Source organism: Dendrobates tinctorius, unplaced genomic scaffold, assembly GCF_039654945.1.
Source record: "Dendrobates tinctorius isolate UK_male_01 unplaced genomic scaffold, ASM3965494v1 ptg000043l, whole genome shotgun sequence".
Lineage (NCBI taxonomy): Eukaryota > Metazoa > Chordata > Amphibia > Anura > Dendrobatidae > Dendrobates > Dendrobates tinctorius.
In genome coordinates, this window is record NW_027361711.1 from 6,810,956 (window position 1) to 6,833,272 (window position 22,317).

The following is a 22,317-nucleotide window of genomic DNA, read 5'->3' on the forward strand; positions in this document are numbered from 1 at the left end:
CTAACAGGTGTTGGCAATAACTAAATCACACTTGCAGCCAGTTGACATGGATTAAAGTTGACTCAACCTGTGTCCTTGTGTGTATCACATTGAGCATGGAGAAAAGAAAGAAGACCAAAGAACTGTCTGAGGACTTGAGAAACCAAATTGTGAGGAAGCATGAGCAATCTCAAGGCTACAAGTCCATCTCCAAAGACCTGAATGTTCCTGTGTCTACCGTGCGCAGTGTCATCAAGAAGTTTAAAGCCCATGGCACTGTGGCCAAACTCCCTAGATGTGGGCGGAAAAGAAAAATTGACAAGAGATTTCAACGCAAGATTGTGCGGATGTTGGATAAAGAACCTCGACTAATATCCAAACAAGTTCAAGCTGCCCTGCAGTCCAAGGGTACAACAGTGTCAACCCGTACTATCCGTCGGCGTCTGAATGAAAAGGGACTGTATGGTAGGAAACCCAGGAAGACCCCACTTGTTACCCCGAGACATAAAAAAGCCAGGCTGGAGTTTGCCAAAACTTACCTGAAAAAGCCTAAAACGTTTTGGAAGATTGTTCTCTGGTCAGATGAGACAAAAGTAGAGCTTTTTGGGCAAAGGCCATAGAGTTTACAGGAGAAAAAAAGAGGCATTCAAAGAAAAGAACACGGTCCCTACAGTCAAACATGGCGGAGGTTCCCTGATGTTTGGGGGTTGCTTTGCTGCCTCTGGCACTGGACTGCTTGACCGTGTGCATGGCATTATGAAGTCTGAAGACTACCAACAAATTTTGCAGCATAATGTAGGGCCCAGTGTGAGAAAGCTGGGTCTCCTTCAGAGGTTATGGATCTTCCAGCAGGACAATGACCCAAAACACACTTCAAAAAGCACTAGAAAATGGTTTGAGAGAAAGCACTGGAGACTTCTAAGGTGGCCAGCAATGAGTCCAGACCTGAATCCCATAGAACACCTGTGGAGAGATCTAAAAATGGCAGTTTGGAGAAGGCACCCTTCAAATATCAGGGACCTGGAGCAGTTTGCCAAAGAAGAATGGTCTAAAATTCCAGCAGAGCATTGTAAGAAACTCATTGATGGTTACCGGAAGCGGTTGGTCGCAATTATTTTGGCTAAAGGTTGTGCAACCAATATTAAGCTGAGGGTGCCAATACTTTTGTATGGCCCATTTCTGGAGTTTTGTGTGAAATGATCAATGTTTTGCTTTTTGCTTCAATCTCTTTTGTGTTTTTTCATTTAAGACAAATTAAATGAAGATAATACCAAAGAATTTGTGTTTGCAATCATTTTCAGGAAGAAACTTGAGTATTATCTGACAGAATTGCAGGGGTGTCAATACTTTTGGCCACAACTGTAGCTGCAATAGATCACTTCTTATAACCATCACCGAGCTCCTTACAACTCTCAACTGGGATTTTGGACCACTTTTATTTTACAAACTGCTCAAGGTCTCTCATATTTGATGGTTGCCTTCTCTCAACAACAATTTTAAGCTCTCCTCACAGGTATTCAATTAGATTTGGATCTGGACTCATGGCTGACCACTTCAGAACTCCGTAGCATTTTTTCATCCATTCTGGGTGCTTCTTAAAGTATGTTTGGGGTCATTGTCCTGCTGAAAGATCCATGACATATAATGCAAACCCAGCTTTCTGATGCTGGACACTCGTTTGGCCCCAAAATTCTTTGGCAATCTTCAAATTTCATGATGACTTGCACACAGTCAAGACACTCTGTGCCAGAGGCAGCAAAAATAAACCAAAACCAGTTTGAACTTCTACCATATTTAACTGTAGTTACTGTGTTCTTTTCTTTGTGGGCCTCATTTCGTTTTCAGTAAACAGTAGAATGTGTTTTGCCACAAAGCTCTAACTTGGTCTCATGTCCACAAGATGCTTGCCAAGGGGGATTTTGCAAACAGTGAGTCAACTTTTCCCCTTTTTATCTGGTTTCTGGTGTGATTTTCATATTGCCCACACTTGTTACTTGCCACAATTGAGTTTGAACAAGCATCACATGCTTGAAACAGAATCGCTTACCCACAATTTAGAAAGGTACCAACAATTTTGTCTGACTAATTTTTGGGCTTCTGTGTAAAATTATGTCCAATTTGCCTTTTTTTCTTAGGTTTTTTTTTTTTGGCGCTGTTCTAGTATAGCACAACATATAATTGCAAGAATTTTCTGGGAGAAATACTTCGTTTTCTGGAGGAATTTAAAGAGTGCCAACACTTTTGGCCATGGCTTTATTTGGTATTGCTGCATTTGTAAAAGGCTGATCAAAATATAAAATTCATCCAATCGGTAGAAAAAAAACACAGAATTATGTTTTTTTTGGCCTCTGCAATATAGCAATAAAATCAATAAGAGGCTATCAAAACATTGTATCTCCCCCAAAATGGTGTCAGTGAAAGCGTCAGATCAGAGTGGAAAATTAAAGCCATCACACAGCACTATATCCTGTTGTTGTTTTTTTATTCACCTCTTACATAGAAAAACTATGCATGTTTGGTATATGCGTTACTGTACTGACCTGGAGAATCATATTGTCAGGTCAGTTTTACCATGTAGTGAACATGTTAACCAAAAAAAAAAAAAAAAAATCCGTTGTGAAGTTGCCCCTTTTTTTTTTTTTTAATTTTAACGTTCTTGGATTCCCCCCGCTTTTCAGTGCATCACATAATAAAATGAATGGTGTCATTCAAAAATAAAACTAGTGCCGCAGAAAATAAGCCCTCATACAGTTACCGTATGTGAACCGAAAAATAAAAGATTATGGCTCTTGTAAGAAGGGGAGGAAAAATTAAAATGGGTGAATGACTTTAAGGTGTTAAGCGTTTTACTTTTGAAGGAAGTGAGCCATATTCAATCCACAAGATCAAATCCATTATTTAATGATTAAAATAGATATGGCAACACTAAAATATGCCTAGGCATGATTGGAGATAAGGGGTGTATTTCGTGGGTACAGGATGGGAGCTCTACGAACTGCCTCCCACCTGCTGTTCTCCGTGCTCTTCCTTTGGTTAGCCGGCCTGGTGCGACGTATTTATTGTAGCGTGTCACACCCACAGCTAATCAATAGAGGTGTTGGGGATGTTGGTAGTTACGGACAGTTTGAAGGGCTCCTGTGTTCCTGTACAGAAGCCACAAAATACTGATCTGGCTGCTGGACAAGGATTCTGCAAACTTATACGCTCATCTTTAGACATTTACTTTGGATTGCTAGCCCATTACAGTCCTATTACATGAGATTTATGTTGCAAACTAGGCAGGGGCGTACATACCACATGTGCAGCCGATGCAGCTGCACTGGGGCCCAGAGGCTCTGGGGGGCCCCTGCAGGGCGGCTAATAATGAGGGCAATCTGACCTGTTTATGCGGCCCCGAGGCTCTTGAGGGCCCCTGGCCAGATTGCCCACATGTGTGGCGGGCAGGGAGAGATCCCTTCAGCTCTGCACTCTACAAGAGAAAATGGCAGCGGAGCTGCAGCGATCCATCCTGCTCCCTGCCCTCGCGTCCTGTCTCACAGCAGTCAGCCGTGACTGGATGCCATCATTATTCAGCGCCGTGGCTGTACCAGAGAGAGGAAGCCGATGGTGATGCTGTGGGGGAACGTGCAGAGGGGTGAATGGTGCTGTGTGTGTCTGTGTGTGTAGGTGGAGATGAGTGCGATGATGGGGGTGATGGGGGAGAAGGCAATGATGGGAGTGACAGAGAGGGCATTGACGGGAGTGGTGGGGGAGAAAGCAATGGTGGAGGTGGTGGAAAGCACAATGACGGGGTTGTGGAAAGAGTAATAATGGGGGGTGGTGGGGGAGGAGGCAATGATGGGGGAGAAAGCAATGATGGAAGTGGTAGAATGGACAATAATGGGAGATGGTTGAATGGGCAATGATGGTGGTGGTGGAGAAGACAATGATGGAGGTGGTGGAAAGGGCAATGATGGGGAAGGTGGGGGAGAAGACAATGATGGGGGTAGGGGAGAGGAAAATAATGGGATGTGAGGAGAGGAGGACAATGAGGGGTGTGAGGGATTAGGAAGGGAGGAAGGGGGTTTTATAATGGATTTAGGAACAGGAGGAGGTGGAGGAAAACATTATCACTTATTTTTAACACAGTCCCTTAGTATATAGTGTACTCACTTATACATAGCACAGCATCTTAATATATAATGTACTCACTTATGTATAGCACAGTCCCTTTGTATATAGTATACTCGCTAATTAGGTATAGAGCAATCCCTCAGTAGTATATAGTGTTGTCCCTTTTTATGTACAGCAAGTCTTAGTATATAGTGTACTCACTTATGTATAGCACAGTCCCTTAGTATATAGTGTACTCATTTATGTATAATACCATCCTTATTTACATAGTTTTCTCTTTTATTATGTATAACACCGTCCCTAATTACATACCATCCTCTCTAGTTATATGTGGTGCTGTCCCTTATTATATAGCTTCCTCTGCTGTTGGGTACAATGCTGTCTCTTACATAGTGTATTCTTGTTATTTTTGTTATTCACAGTGCCCTCTTTTATTACATAGTCCGCTCTCTTGTTAGATATAAAATGACTGCTGATGACGGAGCCGGTGACCAGACTACCAGTCCATCAGCTCCTCCATTAGAAAAGAAGCTTTCCCATGCTCCATCAGCCATCAATTCTTATGGAACTTATTTTTGGACTTCCATGCACTGCTTGACAAAATACAGGATTCCAATTATGATAGCAGATTAATCATTTATTCCCAACGCATTTCGAAGTAAGAACTACTTCTTCCTCAGGGGATGACAGCCATCATTGCATTATACAGCTAACAAGACAGGACAGTATGTAATAAAAAACAGGGCTCTGTATAATCCAATATGTAAGGGACGGTGCTATACATAGCAAGAGAGAGCACTGTAAAAGAGACAGGTATATACATAATAAAGGAGACTATGTAATATATATACATGTATGTGTGTGGCTATATACAGTGTGTGTGTGTGTGTATATATATATATATATATATATATATACTGTATATATATATATATGTATGTATGTAGCTATATCGCCATAAAAGGAAGGGGGCCCAGACACATTTCTTGCACAGGGGCCCCAAGCTGTCAGTGTCCGCCCATGAGACTAGGAGATACTATGTGGTCAATAGATTCAAGGCAGAATAAACAATCTTTTAGTCTTACATTTCTCCTTCGCCTCATTGGGGGACACAGGTACTGTGGGGTGTATGCTTCTGCCGCCTGGAGGCTGACACTAAGTGAAAAAAAGAGGTTAGCTGCACCTCCGCCATATATACCCTCGCCCCGGTTGCGGGCGGAATCAGTTTTTGCATAGTGTCCATTGGAAGCACACGTCTCGTCTTTTTTTCCAGACTCTGTCATTTTTTCCATGAAGATAAGACAGGGGCAACGGATCCTATTGAAAGGGTCCGATTTCCCCAAACCAACAACGGGCGAGCACGTGCGAGTGTCGCCTCCACGTATCCTTTCCCGCTACGTGGGACATGATGCCGGACTGAGCCCTGACCACCCTAAGGTAGTGAAACCCTAGGCTGTACTGAGGCCTGCGAACAGTCCGTGCGGCCCCCCCCACTGCATCACCAATGCCAGACAGCGGTGATGGAAGGTGGCGGACGGTCCCTCTCCTCATCCACTATAAGGGAAGATGGAACTAGGGTGCCTGCACTGTCCTTAAACTTTTTTTCGGCCCCCCTTCCCCCCCTAACCTGAGGATGAGGATGAAGGTGGACGTCGAGGGGTGAGGTATGGAAGGAGGTGGGCTGGGAGGGCTCCTGCGGACCCCCGTGGTCGGCGCTCCTGGCGCCGTTCTTATGCATTCCCAGGATCCCTGGCTGCGCCTCATAGTGTGGCATCTGGCGGTGCAGGCTCCTGGTCCGGTGTCCGGCGGTCCCGCCCCGAGTCCGGGCACAGGCCGGAAATTTAGTCCCCAGCTTTTCCCGGAGCTACGCCGTGGGCAGAAGTCCCGCCCCCCGTGACACGGCCACTTCCGGCGGACCCTCCCATTGGGGCCTTGGGCGGACGACAAAATTTAGTCCCTGGCTTCTGCCAGTTACTAGGCCGCGGATGTAAGTTCCGCCCCATGACGTCCTCTGGGCCGCCTCTTCATCCGGAGGCCCGCTCACATGCCGGAGAGCGCTGTTTTTTAAAGAAGTAACAGCTGGGCGGCGGGCTGGATGTCTGACAGGCCAGGACGGGGGACACAGGACTGGGGTAAGTGCTACCCCTGGAGGAAGGCCACCCTCTGTGTTTTCCAGAGGCTAAGCAGTATTTTGGACCTTGACATTTCACTTAGCAGCCATCATGTCCTAAAAAGCACACACATTCTTATATGTTGCGTGCACCTCCTGTCAGTTCGCCTTCCCACGGGCGCAAACCAAGCAGATTTGCAAAGCCTGCGATTCCGAACGTGCCCAGGAGCCCTCCACTGCGACCAAGGCCAGTGTATCGAGCCCCCCTGGAATGGGCCCTGTCTCTGTCGCAGTCCATGGCATCGCTTATGAGAGCAATCGAGTCCCTTCGGGCCCCAGATAGGGGCAGGGATAGCGGCTCGCCTGTGTTAGAGGGTTCCTCCACCTCACAGGAGCCTCCGGCCTGCCGGGGCCGCTCTCACTCCAGGCAGACGTGGGGGAAACAAACCCACACAGCATCTCCCGGTCCATCTGGTGCTTCGGCATCCATAAGTTCGGCCTCTCGATCACCTTCACCAAGGGTCGTTAACGGGAGCTCAGATTACCACTCGGATGAGCCGCTTGTTTCGGGTACTCCAGAATACCGGGAAACAATTGACAGTCTCATTGAGGCCGTCAACCAGACCCTTGGGATCGAAGATGATTGATTCCACCTTGGCCTCAGGTCATAAGGTCTCATTTAAGCGAGCAAAGCGGCCGCATAGAGTGTTTAGTTCTTACCCAGAGTTTGAGGACATAGTACAACAACACAGAAAGCGGCCCGACAAACGGTTCTCAGGGCAAAAGGAGCTCGAGGCGAGGTATCCATTTGCCCCTGATCTCCGTAAGAAGTGGGCAGAGTCCCTAATGGTAGATTCACCCGTGTCACGCTTGGCCTCTATAACCCCTGTTATCTATACCTAGTGGGTCCTCTATCAATGATCCCACTGACCATCTCATAGAGAGCGTAGCTCGCTCAGTATTTGAGGCATGAGGTTCAGCACTCTCCCCCCTCATTTGCGGCAACCTGGGTAGCAAAGGCCATGATGGCTTGGTCAGAATCATTGAACAGAGCCCTGCAGGGTATGGTCCTACCAGCAGAGGTATCAGAGATCGCAAATCAGATCACCTTGGCCGGGGACTACCTAATTAATGAATCTTTGGATGCGGCCAACTGCGCAGCTCTCGCAGCGAATGCAATCTCCATTAGGAGGGCTTTATGGTTGAGGACATGGCGGGCAGACTCAACTTCCAAGAAATCCCTGACTTCCTTGCCTTATCAAAGCAGTCGTCTGTTCGGGGAGAAGTTGGATCAGCTCATCTCTGATTCCACAGGTGGAAAGAGCAGTTTCCTCCCTCAACAAAGGGTTAAACAGCCGTTTCGCCACCAATCTCAGACACGGTTAAGGTCCTTTTGCAACCCTGGGTGGGCTGCAGCGTCCAATCCCGCCGCTTCAGGTCGTCCCAGCCAGGAAAGGGACCGGCAGGTCTCATATAGAGCCAACCCATTGGGGAGAATGCGTACCCACCAGCCCAGATCAAGAGGACCTAGGTCCCAGAGATCTGCAGCCAAATGACTCGAGGCAATCTCAAGGTGACTTCATCAAGGTAGGCGGCTGCCTGCTTTGGTTTCGCCACGCCTGGCTCTCTGTCTCATACGACACGTGGGTAACGGAGCTGGTGTCTTCGAGGTACAGGATAGAATTCATCAAATACCTCCCAAGATGGTTTTTTCTTTCCTGTCCTCCCAAAGTAATTGCCCGAGCAAGGGCTTTACTCAAGGCCATAAAATTACTCCAGCACAACGGTGTCATTGTTCCCGTTCCGGAGAACGAAAAATATCCGGGGTTCTACTCTCAATCTGTTCACGGTGCCCATAATGGATGGGGCCGTCAGGCCCATTCTGGACCTAAACTTGCTTAGGAGCTTTATCAGGATCAGACATTTCCAGATGAAGTCTCTCCGTTCAGTCATATCTTCCATGGCGAGGGGAGAATACTTGGCTTCTATCGACATCCAAGACGCCTACCTACACAACCCCATTTTTCCCCCGCACCAAACGTTCCTGCGCTTCGCCATCAATGGCCTACACTTTCAGTTCGCAGCACTGCCCTTCGGCTTGGCCACCGCTCCCAGAGTATTCACAAAGGTTATGGCAGTCGTCATGGCCACCCTGCACTCCTGGGGCATAGTTGTCTTTCCTTATTTAGACGACCTCTTGGTCAAAGGCCCGTCTTTTCGGGCATGTGAGGAGAGTGCCAGCATCACGCTAGATACTCTTTCCCGCTTAGGATGGTTGCTCAATCTGAAAAAGTCATCCCCTGTGCCAGCTCAGAGGATATCCTTCTTAGAAATGATCTTCGACACTTTCCGAGGGCTGGTAATTCTCCCTCAGGACAAGGCCTTATCACTCCAGCAGGGAGTCCGGAAGCTGCGCCAACCGGTCCCTCATACCATCCGCTTCTGCATGAGGGTCCTAGGAAAGATGGAGGCAATTCTGTTTGCCCATTTCCATCTTCGCCCCCTGCAGCACGCCCTTTTATCATTATGGGACAAAAACCCATTCTCTCGATTGCCGGTGCCGGTTTCCCACGCGAGTCACACAGGCACTCTGGTGGTGGACAACCAGTGCCTCATTTCTCCAGGGCAAGCCCTATCCCCCAGACTATTGGTTGATGGTGACAACCGACGCCAGCCTCCTCGGCTGGGGAGCGGTTTTTCGTCACCACACGACCCAGGGACGGTGGTCGCTGCAGGAGGCACGCCTCCCAATCAACCTGTTGGAAATACGGGCAATCCGGCTAGCTCTGCAAAAGTTTCATCCCCTTCTAGCAGGCCGGCCCGTTCGGATTCAGTTGGACAACGCCACGGCTGTGGTTTACATAAATCATCCGGGGGGCACCCGCAGCAGGGCAGTCATACGCGAGGTAGGGCATGTGCTTCATTGGGCCGAGAGAAACCACTCGGCGATATCGGCAGTCCACATTCCGGGTCGTAGAGAACTGGGCGGCAGACTTGCTCAGCCGGCAGGGTCTCGCATCCGGGGAATGGTCACTTCACCCCGAGATCTTTCAGCAGATTTGCCAATGATGGGGGACGCCGGATGTGGACCTAATGGCCTCCAAAGTGAACGCCAAGGTACCAGCGTTTGTCGCTCGATCCCAGGATCCGCAGGCAATTGCCGTGGATGCGCTGGTTCCGCCATGGAACCAGTTTCGCCTCCCATACCTATTTCCCCCGTGGCCACTACTTCCGAGGGTCATCAAGAAGATCAAGGTGGAAGAAGTGCCAGTGATTCTGCTGGCCCCAGAGTGGCCTCGTCGGGCATGGTACGCAGACCTAGTACAGCTGCTTGCCGACGTTCCCTGGCGCCTGCCAGAGTGCCTAGACCTACTGTCCCAGGGCCCGATCTACCACCTAAACTCAGGGGCCCTGTGTTTGACGGCTTGGCCGTTGAATCCTGGATTCTAACCCAGGCTGGGTTCGGCCCCAATGTGGTCGCTACAATGGTTAGCGCTCGGAAGCCGGCCTCACCACGTATTTATCACCACACCTGGAAGGTTTTTTTCACATGGTGTCGGAACCATGGTAGTTCTCCACTGAGATTTTCTATTCCCAACATCTTGGCTTTTCTCCAGTCTGGCCTAGACTCAGGCTTGGCCCCAAGTTCCCTCAGGAGACAAATATCAGCCTTATCTGTTCTGTTCCAGCGCAGGATTGCTACCAATCTGCAGGTAAAGACCTTCAATCGGGGTCTCCCACTTGGTACCACCTTATAGGGCGCCCCTGGACGCTTGGGACCTTAATCTGGTCCTAAGTGTCCTACAGGAGGCTCTGTTGTGAGTTCATTTTCCCCTTCATTACTGAGGCCCGAGGAACTCCCCCTTCTGGTTAAGAAAGGTAGTGAGCCTGATTATCAAACACCTGAGGCTGATGATGATGACTGGCTGAGTGGAGTTACTGACTGGATATAGGGCTGCCGACGCCCTTCTGCCCTGCGGGTGATTTCTCTGTGGGATCCTTCGAGACCAGTCTGGATTCCTGCTCCTCTAAAGCTAAGTTTGCTGCTCGGCCTTTTGCATTTGTGCTTTGACTTTGTTTTGCTTTGTTTTTTTTTCTGGATTTCTGCCATTCCCTGCTGGGGTGTGCTGAATTCCTTTAGCTCTGTCTTCTGAAAATACCTGAGTGCTGATTTAGTTTTTGAAGCCTAGCTGCTTCAGGGCCTTTTTCATATCAGCTTGTTGGCTTATGTCTTTGATAGGGTTTTGGCAGAATGCAGACAGCAGCCTTCCTGTCCTTTCCTATCTAGGTAGTTTTGGGCCCCGTCTTTGCTCAGTCTATCTTTCTGTCTGTGTTAGTGTTTTCATCTTGCTTCACCGTCATTATATGTTGGGGGCTGCCTATTGCTTTGGGGTCTGCTCTGGGGCAGTTTAGATTTCCCCTTTCTGTCTTTAGGCTATGTAATTCTCCGGCTGTGATCGAGGGGTCTAGGGCATTGTAGGAACCCCCCACGGCTACTGCTAGTTGTGTTGATAGGTTCAGGGGTCTGCAATCTGATAGTTGCCAACTTCTATGGTTTTCTGGACTTAGCTTGTATTTCTGCTTTTGCCTCCTACGGTGACTCATTCATAACAAGGCTCCATTTGAACCGTTACAGGAGGTCTCTTTAGCCTACCTGTCTTGGAAGGTAGAATTTCTTGTGGCAATAACGTCAATCAGACGGTTATCAGAGCTGTCAGCTCTATGCTGCCGAGCTCCGTTTTTGGTCTTCCACAAAGATAAGGTGGTTCTCAAACCAGCCCCTCCTTTTCTGCCGAAGGTCGTTTCCTCATTCCACATTAATGAGGATATTGTCCTGCCCTCTTTTTGTCCAGCACCGGTACACCGTGTGGAAAAAGGCTTTTCATACGTTGGACCTGGTGAGAGCTCTCAGGAGGTACGTGTCATGGACGGCACCCTTTCGTCAGACGGACACGCTGTTCGTGCTTCCTGAGGGGCGCAGGAAGGGACTCGCTGCCTCAAAATCGACCATAGCCAGCTGGATTCGTTTGACTATTCAGGAGTCTTACCGCATCAGAGGCACACCAGTTCCAGCAGGGATCAGAGCGCACTCTAATCGGGCAGTGGGCGCCTCTTGGGCACTTCGGCACCAGGCATCGGCGGAACAGGTTTGCAAGGCTGCAACCTGGTCCAGCTTGCACACATTCGCAAAGAACTACAATATCCATACTCAGGCTTCGTCAGATGCGAGTCTGAGTAGAAGGATTCTCCAAGCAGCGGTGGCGCACCTTTAGACATGAGGTGCATGTAGCTTGGATTGGTGAGTCAACTTCCCACCCAGGGACTGTTTTAGGACATCCCACAGTACCTGTGTCCTCCAATGAGGCGAAGGAGAAACATGGATTTTTGTGATAAACTCACCGTAAAATCCTTTTCTCCGAGACGCTCATTGGGGGACTCAGGATCCACCCTGTTAGCCAAGTTGGTTTCTGTTTTGTTTAATTAATATGCTTTTTTTAAATATTAGGGTGGTGTCTTTTCTAGACATGTTGTTACCTGCATTAAGGTTGATATTGTCTGATTTTTGTTTGATCTCCTACTGCTTTTGCACCAAACTGATTCTGCCCGCAACCGGGACGAGGGTGTATACGGCGGAGCAGGAGCTATCCTCTTTTTTTTTTTTCACTTAGTGTCAGCCTCCAGGCGGCAGAAGCATACACCCCACAGTACCTGTGTCCCCCAATGAGCGTCTCGGAGAAAAGGATTTTACAGTGAGTTTATCACAAAAATCCATGTTTTTCTTTCGAGTTACATACGGTAGTTGTTATTATAACGTACACATGCCTTAATTGTGCTTTTCTTGAAGGAAATCGTTTTAGAGCATTTCCTGTAAAGAGTAGTCTGGTCAAATATTAATGACCTGATGACAGGTTATCAATATCAGATCGGTGCGGGTCTGACACCCCCCCGCTACCAATCAACTTTTGCAACATCTGAAGGTAACTGGATGTAAGCACATTGAATGGAGCTGCACTGTGTAGTTCCATTCAATGTGTAGTGGTCACTGCTGGCTACTGCAGAACAGCTTCTATTCTTTTAAATTTGATCTTATTTGTTACACTAAATGTTAGCTACATAGTGCAGCTCTATTCAATGTTATTACAGCTGCCCATCGCCAGAACTTGTAATAGCTAAATGGTGAGGTGCCAGGTGTCAGACCCTAGACCAATCTGATATTGAAGACATATCCTTATGATAGGTCACCAATTAGTGATGAGTGAATGTGCTAGAATAAGGCGTTGTCCGAGCATGCTCATCACTATCGCCAGTATATTCTGACTGAACAATCCAGCTAATATATATTCTTAATTGAACATATACTCTGCTGCTGTAATATATACCAGTTATATAATTAGGAAGTTATACAGTACATGCAGTTACCTAATCTGTTGTGAAAAATATTTCTCCATGTTCAGTTTTGTCACTTCCTATAATTTTTGACAGACAATAGTGACTTATCCTGCTTTAAACTCATACTCTTAATGTACCATACACTTATTTATATATCTGGGCAAAATAGGCTAGGTTCACACGTTGCGGATTGTAAGCGTTTTTGCCGCGATTTTCCGCAGCGAAAATGCTTACAAAACGCATACCCCTAAATTCAATGGCATTCCGCATTGCTGTGCAAAAGCGCTGCAGGAAAAATACGCAGCATGTTCATTCTTTAAGCGGAATCGCGGCGATTCCGCTCACATAGGAATGCATTGAAACGCTCACTTTCCGCATGGAGCTATGCCCACCATGCGTGAAGTGAACGCTTCATGTGCGGATGGCACCCAGGGTCTGGAGGAGAGGAGACTCCTCCATTCCCTGGGTACCATAAACCTGTAAAAAATACAATTAAAATAAAAAATCGGGATATACTCGCCTTCTGACGGCCCCGGCCACGTTGCCAGCATCTTCCGTTCCCAGGGATGCATTGCGGGAATCACCCCAGATGACGTCACGATCGTGTCACCGCTACGTCATCTGAGGTGATTCTCGCAATGCATCCCTGGGAATGGAGCTTGTCGGGAGCGTTGCTGAGTGCCGGGGGCCAACAGAATGTAAGTATATCTCTAAGTGCAAGCATTCTGCAAGCTAAAAACGCTTGCAAAACGCTTGTGTTTTGGGGGAAAACGCATGTGAATTCCGCATGCGTTTTACCCGTGGCAGGGACTTGCGGAAATGCTGCTGACATTTCCGCAACGTGGGCACTTAGCCTTTTTCTCATTTTTTTTGGCATATTCTGATTATCTTGGACAAGTCTGGCAATGTGTTACTTTCACAGTTCAGTCCAGGTTCTCAGTCCCTAGTCAACGGACTTTCTCCAAAATTGTTATGATTGAGTCACCGAGGAGGAAAAAACAAAACACAAGCTCAGCCCAGAAAATCAGAGAGGTTGGAAACTAGCGGATTGCAGACCCCTAATCCTATCACACAACTAGCAGTAGCCGTGGAGTGTTCCTACGGTGATCCTAGACACCTCGTCACAGCCGGAGATCCACATAAGCTTAAAGAGAGAAAAGGGAAAAATTGACTGCCCCAGAGCAGACCCCAAAGCAAAAGGCAGCCCCCAACATATAATGACGGTGAAGCAAGATGAAAACTATAACACAGATAGAAAGACAGGTTGAGCAAACGATGGGGCCCAAGCTAACTAAAAAGGACAGGATAGAAAAGCTGCTGTCTGCAATCCGAGAAAACCCTGCCAAAAATAACACCAACACAACTGGTAAGCAAAAAGGACCCTGAAGTCACTAGACTTCAAACCCTATATCAGCACTCAGAATACTCTGAAAGCAGAGCAAAAGAGAACACTGATCAAGGAAAAAGAATCCAGCACACCCCCAGCCGGGGATGGCTGAACTCAGTAAACAAGGAAAACAAAAGCAAAACTAATAAGTTCAATAGCAGAGCAAAAACTTATCTTTGGGAAGCAGAAATCAGACTGGTCTCCAAGAATACAGCAGAGAAATCACCAGCCACTCAGAAGGGCGTTGGCTGCCTTATATCCAGTCTGAAGTTCCCGTTACCCAGTCACAATCCACCTGATCAGGTGTTTGGTTTCTTTCATCCAAATCAGCCTCACTACCTTCCTTCACCAGAAGAGGGAGATCCTCGGACACAAAAGGTGAATGAACAGATGAGCTCACAACAAAAATGCTGTCAACAAAGATGATGATGTGGGCAATCTCAAGCTTTTATACAACATCATTACTCCTTGTGCAACCAGAGTCACTTGAGTGATTGCCCACATCATTTTAGGTAATTGCAATGTGGAGACTGTTCGTCAGTTTGGTACTGTGAAGCTGGACTAGTCTGTGAAAGCAGTGCCCTGACTAGTCCAAGATTATAAGCATACGTGTGTCAGGCTGATAAGTTATGTTCATGAAAATGAAATGTTTTTAACTGCACGCCAAGTCAGGGTTGTGATTGCTGAATTCTAGCTTTAGATCATTATGGGGCAGTTTGGAAGTCTTGGGGGGCCTGACCGGTGCTTTTCTTCCGCAGGCTTGTAGAAGAGCCATGTAGGACATGATGGCTTGGAAATTTATTTTCAAACAGCGCCAGTGTTGCCCCATAAAACCTGAACATTGAAAGCATTCTCACACGTGCAACATTTTTGTTTCAGGTGGTGTTGGAGTGGAGTCGAGATCAGTATCATGTTTTATTTGATACGTATCGGGACAACATTGCTGGAAAGTCATTTCAGACCAGGTAATGTACGCTTGAGTTAAACTTGCAAATTACCTTAAAAAAAATTAAAAACCAATACATGTTTGTAGATTTTCACAACTGAGTATTTATATATTGTACATTACAATAGTAGTGTGGAGTAGCGGCCAGTCCTCAGAGGTATCTGCCTCTAAAACTGCAAAACAGTTACCGGTACATTCATTTGTTTATACAGAGTCTGTTGTTCATGGATGGTTTTCCTTGTTCTTATTGCAATGGACACACTGTAAATTCAGACTGTAGGGATGGGATGAAGGGGAGTCCGGTGCTGCGGGGGGTGTCCGGCAGTGCTGCTCGGTGCTGCTGCGGGTGTCTCCACTGCTGCCTATGCCGACATTTTGTGAAAGGCCAGGGTCCCCGCATACCGCGTGTGTCTCGGGTGCTGCTGCGTGTGTCTCTGATGGAGATCTCGGCACCAAAATCTCGGGAGATGAAATCTCAGCGCTGAGATCTCATCTTCCGAGATCTTGGTGCCGAGATCTCCATTTGCGCTTGCGCCGCCCCCGGCGGCTATTTTCCCAGAGTCCAACGCACAGGAAACCATGTAAGAACTGCCGGAGAACTGGCCGTTCACAAAATGTCGTCAGAGTCTCGGCAGCACAGGAGACACATGCAGCAGCATCGGAGACACACGCAGCAGGAACGGGCAGCACGCCGGACACCCGCACTAGCACCAGACACCAGCAGCGGCACGCTGCACATCGGAATGCCCTCTCAGCCCAGCCTGCGGCCTGCATCATCACCCCACTCCTGCCTCCTCAAACAGCGACCCTGGGACCCTGCTTCACCGCAGCCACCACACCCGATAAGCAGTAAGACGCGTGGATTATAAGAAGCACCACCATTTTATTAAAAAAAAAAAATTTTCCTATTTTTCTCTTCACAATTTGGGGAGCGTTTTATAATCCGAAAAATACGGTACTTGGAATGACTTCTAAGGAACAGGCGTGACTTGTCTGGAGTTCATGTGTGGAATCAATGTCCTTCAGAAAGGATTTGTGGCTCTCAGATGTGTTTTCTATAGTCAGTGTTAGTACACAGTTCCATACAGTGCAGAGCCCTGTTTCAGTATGTTCTAAGCCAGAATATTGCAAGAACCACTCAACTAAATAAAGAGAAACAACAGCCCGTCATTACTTTAAGACATGAAGGTCATTCAGTTGGGAAAATTGCTAGAGCCTAGAAGTCTAAAGGGGAACATTTCTTCTTAAGCCGGCGTAAGGAAACTTATAGGCCATTCAATCCTCATTTGTGAATTTAAATATGTACATTTTTTTTATTGTTAAAGAAGAAGAGGATTTCAAATCTAGGGCTATCTATTCAAAGTAGCAATTCTAAAAGTCAATATCGACCCTTTAACTGTCCTTGCCATATGTCTTAGGATAAGAATTGAAACCAGAAAACCAGACCCTCCATTTACAGACACGTGTTACGTATTTACCATGTTCACAATATGATAAAACTGACCTGGCAGTATGATTCACCTGATCAGTACATGTTATGCGATACCAATTATGTATAGTTTTTTTTTTTTTTCCCTTCACTCATGACAACACCACCTGAGAGGATCCGCCCATCCAGGGTAGGAAACCCACAGAAATAACAGTGCAGCAATATCAACCCTTTAACAATCCTTGCCATATGTCTTAGAATAAAAATTCAAACCAGACCCTCCATTTACGGACACGTGTTACAAGAAGAACCTGAAATGTTTGCTTATGGAATGTTTGCTTTGGCTTTTTATTCTAAGTCATATCAAAGGCTCACTAACCCCTTCATGATCTTGTGATTTTCCATGTTTTCATTTTTGTTTTCTCCTCCTTTTTTTTTCCCCAAGAGCCATAACTTTTTTTTATTTTTCTGTTCTCAGAGCTGTATGAGAGATTGCTTTTTTGGGACGAGTTGTACTTTTGAATGACACCATTCATTTTATCATGTGATGTACTGGAAAGAAGGGAAAAAATTCCCAGTGCGTTGAAATTGCACAAAACTGCAATTCCACAATTAGTTTTTTTTTATTTACCATGTTCACAATATGATAAAACTGACCTGGCAGTACGATTCTCCTGGTCAGTACATGTACACAGATTCCAAAGATGTATAGATTTTTTTTCCCTTCACTCATGACAGCACCACCTGAGAGGATCCGCCCATCCAGGGTAGGAAACCCACTGAAATAAAAGGGTGGCATCTATCCTCCACATCAATTCAGTTTCCTGTCCTTGATTGGAGCCCTCAAGATGAAGAGGAGTGGCTGATAAAAGATCCCAGGCCTGACCTTGTGGCTTAGGCTGCTTTCACATTAGCGGTTTTGTGCGCAGCGTTTCATGCGCACCTAAAAACGCGTGACAAACGCATGACCACGCACCCTTTTTCCGACGCATGTGCTTAAGGCTGTGTCCCCACGTTGCGTTTTTTTAAGCATTTCCGCAGTGTTTGTGCCGGCTCAGACGCTGCAGAAACGCTTAAAAGAAGCTTCAAATTAATTTGCATGCATTTTTGGCTTTTTGTGCCAATGCATGCGTTTTTAAACTCTCAGGAATCGCTTTGCGGCTAAAAACGCAGCATGATCATTCATTTCCGCATTGCTGAGCGTTTTTAGCCTTCCCCAATGTTCCCAGAAACCGCACGTCAAAAAACGCGTCAAAATGCAAGTCTTTTGCGCAAGAAGCGCGCGGAAAAAAGACGCGCGTTTTCTGGGAAGGGGATCAGTTTCCTGAGCGTTTAAAAACGCTAACGTGGGCACATAGCCTAACATCGCAGCGTTTACACGCGTTCGTATGCGTTTTTTGCATGCGTTTGCGTTTTTATGCGCATGCGATCGAAGAAAAAAAAAAGTACAGATGAAATTTAATGATAAACACCACCAATGGGACACAAGTGGGCGCATGTCATGAGATTTCTGTATATATACCCTTGCAGAGATGAAATCCTCCCATTTTGCTCCTGAGAAGCTGGCGTCGGCGATTTTGGCGACACCCTATTGTGGAAGTCCCTGAGAGCTTTGGAGCTTACCACTCTTTATTCACCGAGCTAAATAACAATCTGGAAAAATATTACGACTATACGAGGATGTGTCAAGACAGTTTCCGTTATTTGCTTCGATGCGTTGAAGGAGCCATCACCAGGCAGGATACCCAGCTCCGGAGAGTGATTCCTGCTGAGGAACATCTGTTGGTGACACTACGGTACGTAATATTTCAAACTAAATGCGTCTCATAATTATTGTTCGGCAATGTACTTTTTTTTTTTTTTTAATTATTTCTCTGTTTATTAGATTTCTGGCTACTGGAGAGACATTAACATCGCTCCATTTTCAGTACCGGATTGGAATTTCAACACTTTCTGGGATTGTTGCAGACACCTGCCTGGCTTTGTGGGACGTTCTTCGTGGGGAATTTTTACCAATACCCACCACGGAAATATGGAAGGACAAAACTGCAAAATTCCAGGAAGTTTGTGATTTTCCGAACTGTATTGGAGCAGTGGATGGCAAACATCCTGATTACCAAACCGGCAAGAACTGGATCTGAGTACTTCAATTATAAAAAAATATTTTTCAACAGTGCTCATGGCCATTGCCGGTGCGGACTGCAGCTTTGTGGCCGAGGACATTGGATCATTTGGACGTGCTAATGATTCGAGAACATTTAAAGACTCGGACATGGGCCATCGATTGTATCTGAATATTTTCAATTTCCCACAGCTACATCCTCTTCCCAACACTGAAGGACCTGCAATGCCGTTTGTTGTGGTTGGGGATGAGGTCTTTCAGATGTGTGCCAACCTCCTTAAACCATATTCCAGTCGGGACTTGGACCATACTAAAAGGATTTTTAACTACAGACTGACCAGGGCACGAAGAACTGTGGAGTGAGCCTTTGGTATCCTGGTCTCAAGATGGCGCATTTTGCAAACAGCAATTAATCTTAAAATTGAAACAGTGGATGAGGTGGTCAAGGCGTGTGTGGTTCTCCACAACTACATAATGGCTAAAGAGCGACCCAATGTTCAACTTGATGAACCTATTTCTAACCCATTGCCAGATTACCAGCAACACCCTCTGAGGAAAACAGTGGAAATAGGACAAATGAGGGATAGAATTGCGGCCTATTTTGTTTCCGATGTTGGCCGTTTGTCATGGCAAGATCAAATGGTTTAGTGTTTGTGTGCTTATTTGTTAATTACTTTCCTGTGCTGTAAAACACCTAGTGCCTGTATTTTTTTTAATGTTGCAACCAATAAATACACCTTTATTTTGTTTTTACAAAATGTCCATTTTATGTTTCATTACACCTCCACATTTGAAATGTTGATAACCTATTTAAAAAAAAAATAAAAAAAAAGGTGATCAGCAGTTCACAAATGCTGTAAACTATCCTGAGGCCAATAGTGCCGACAACTGGCAAGGTGACCTGACCCCTGACCTCCTTTTGTTTAAAAAAGGATTTTGTCTCCTCTTTGTGTTGTTTTGGACACCTCATAGTTCAATGAAAGACACCTAAAGCTGCAGAGCAAACACAGAAAAGAAGGAGTACATTGTACATTGGAACTGACATGGAGCTATGAGGTGTCAAAAACGTTTTGTGTATACGGCGCACGGTGCGTTGCCGGCGACGGAAGAGTCAAAGACCAGTCATTGGTTGGGGAAAAAAACCCATTTATTTTCAAAAATTAAGTAGGTGGCTGATAAAAAGGTGAATAATTATGGGCAAAGGGGGATTAGTACGTTGGAGATTCGTTTGGGTTGGGCGAAGGGGAGGTGCCAAGTAAGATTGATGGAAGATCAGGGATACTGGAGGTTGACACATTGGCAGGTGAAACATGGGAAGGTAAATTCAAAGTGGTAGGGAGGTGATGGTGGAGACACATGGACAGTTCTCCTAAATTTCTTTTTTTTGACCGGTGGCTCCACTGTCTTTGGGTGCTTGTAGACGGCCTGGTGGTGGGTGTGGTCAATGGACCCGGCGTCTGCTCTGTGTGGTGGGCTGGCCTGGTGGTGGGTGTGGTCAATGGACCCGGCGTCTGCTCTGTGTGGTGGGCCGGCCTGGTGGTGGTGGACGTCCTTGCATGCGCAGGACCCGGCGTCTGCTTTGTGTGGTGGGCTGGCCTGGTGGTGGTGGACCTCCTTGCATGCGCAGGACCCGGCGTCTGCTCTGTGTGGTGGGCTGGCCTGGTGGTGGTGGACGTCCTTGCATGAGCATGACTCGGCAGAGCGGTGTAGTGGCGGTCCCCAGCACCCGGCATGGTGTAGTGGTGTTGGGCGTCTGTGGTCATGGTGGTGGCCGCACAATGATATGCAGCAGAACTCGGTATGGTTAGACTTGTCAGCTGTGGTACTGGTGGAAAGGCCGCCGCTGGTGGTGGCTGCATGAACAGAGTCTGCTGCATAGCATTGACATATGCAGCACTGCAGGCCTGCATCACAGCAATCTGGAGTTCTGGCGTTAAGTTTTCCGACATGCCCTTCTCTATGGCACTAAAGAAATGTCTTGCCGGTCTCTGGAGCTCGACTTCCAGTTGCTCAAGGCGTCGGATGACATTGGAAAAACCAGTTTCCACTCTGTCACCCAGCGACTTGAAGCAATTCTGGAAGACCGTGCCCAAATGTAAAAACTCGGGCATGAGTGGCCAGTCCGAGCCCCGCTGCCGCTGGCGGGAAGAGCCAAAAAAAGGAGGGGCAGAGGACTCGGACAGGGAAAGACCGAATGAACCGGCTGCTGGTTCTCCAGACTGTGCTGCAGGCCTACTTACCGCTTCGCTGTGGGATGGCTGGGACAAGTCCGATGGCGTTGCATGAAGGACCGCTCCTAATGTCGGTTCAGGTTCTACGGTTCTGCTGTGGCTTCTGTGAAAAGAAAAGGAAAACATTAGTATATTTAAATTTAAAATTTACATTCGCCAACTCCTGTGGAATATAAAAATTCACATAAGGTAAACACAACACAATGGAATACAACAACAAAATACTTACGCTCGGCGTGAAAGGACAGGTCTAAGGAAGCTGAGCAGACGATGATACTTGTACTTGGTCCTTGCGGCAGCAGCACCGCTTCGAACCTGGCCCTCCTGCCTCAGGTCCCTATTGAAGCGGTCCTTCATGGAACGCCATCTAGTTTTTACTTTCTTCACTGTGAAAGGAAAAACAATGTTAACAATTGCACTTTTGGCCGTGATAAAACACAACCGTATGTGATGCAATAAACTCGCATGAGTTCATTACATCACACACGGTTGTGTGATCACGGCCAACTGTTTCACTGCCGCTTTGTTGCAATACTTACGAAAGTCCTTTTGTCCCCTAGCTGAGGCATTGTCCCATCCATCCCACAGCGATTTGGCCACCTCGTTCCACAGCAATGCCTAGTAAAAGACTGTGAAAAATGAGGATGAATGAACTCATGGAGATCAACATCCAACACTGCGGAGACACCATCACATGTTTCTCAATGCAGTGATGCTAGAGCATTGCCCCCACAGTCTTTTACTAGGCATTGCTCCTACTAGCCAGTTTCCTACTCCACACTGATGAGGGGCAATACCCCGAAACAGCTATCTGTGGATGGATACCATTTTTTGGCATAGGTGGTTTCCTTCATTGGAGACTGCCCTTCCCGTGGTTGTTCCTTCCCGGTGAAAGACCTGGCTAGTCATTGCTTGCGTTGAGAAACATGTGATGGTGTCTCCGCAGCTCTTGATTTACATGTTTTTGCATATTTCCCATAAGGGATGGGGGCAATGCTCTAGCATCACTGCGTTGAGAAACATGTGATGGCGTCTCCGCAGTGTTGGATGTTGATCTCCATGAGTTCATTCATCCTCATTTTTCACAGTCTTTTACTAGGCATTGCTCCTACTAGTCAGTTTCCTACTCCACACTGATGAGGGGCAATACCCCGAAACAGCTGTCTGTGGATGGATACCATGTTTTGGCATAGGTGGTTTCCTTCATTGGAGACTGCCCTTCCCGTGGTTGTTCCTTCCCGGTGAAAGACCTGGCTAGTCATTGCTTGCATTGAGAAACAAGTGATGGTGTCTACGCAGCTCTTGATTTACATGCACTGCGCATGACAGGAAGTTTCTCAGTTCTGCTAACCCGGATGTCATCATGACGACATTGGGTTACCATAGCAGCGATCGGGACCCTGGTCAAGCCGCTGGGTCTCCGATCCAAAGGCAGAAGGGCTGTGCTCCCGGAATGCTGTGATTGCGTTCGATTGCAGTATTTTCGGAGTTAAAGTTCCGGGAGCGGTCTGTGACCACTTCTGGCACTTATTTCTGTGTGTCAGGTACTTTCCTTCTTTTGTAATAGCTCTAGAAACCAAAGAAAGGAGCAATACCACACTCTGGACATT

The 22,317-nt window shown here is 46.9% G+C and overlaps 1 protein-coding gene across 3 annotated transcripts in view; it reads left to right on the forward strand.

Annotated features, from left to right (window-relative positions):
• The window catches only part of GNPTAB (N-acetylglucosamine-1-phosphate transferase subunits alpha and beta), a 169,180-nt gene that overhangs the window by 22,614 nt on the left and 124,249 nt on the right, over window positions 1-22,317 (forward strand). For all 3 annotated transcript variants that reach the window (XM_073575175.1, XM_073575174.1, XM_073575176.1), the window contains exon 2: window positions 14,859-14,944. In XM_073575175.1, the coding sequence (XP_073431276.1) occupies window positions 14,859-14,944 (86 nt within the window). The remainder of the gene's footprint in view (window positions 1-14,858; window positions 14,945-22,317) is intronic.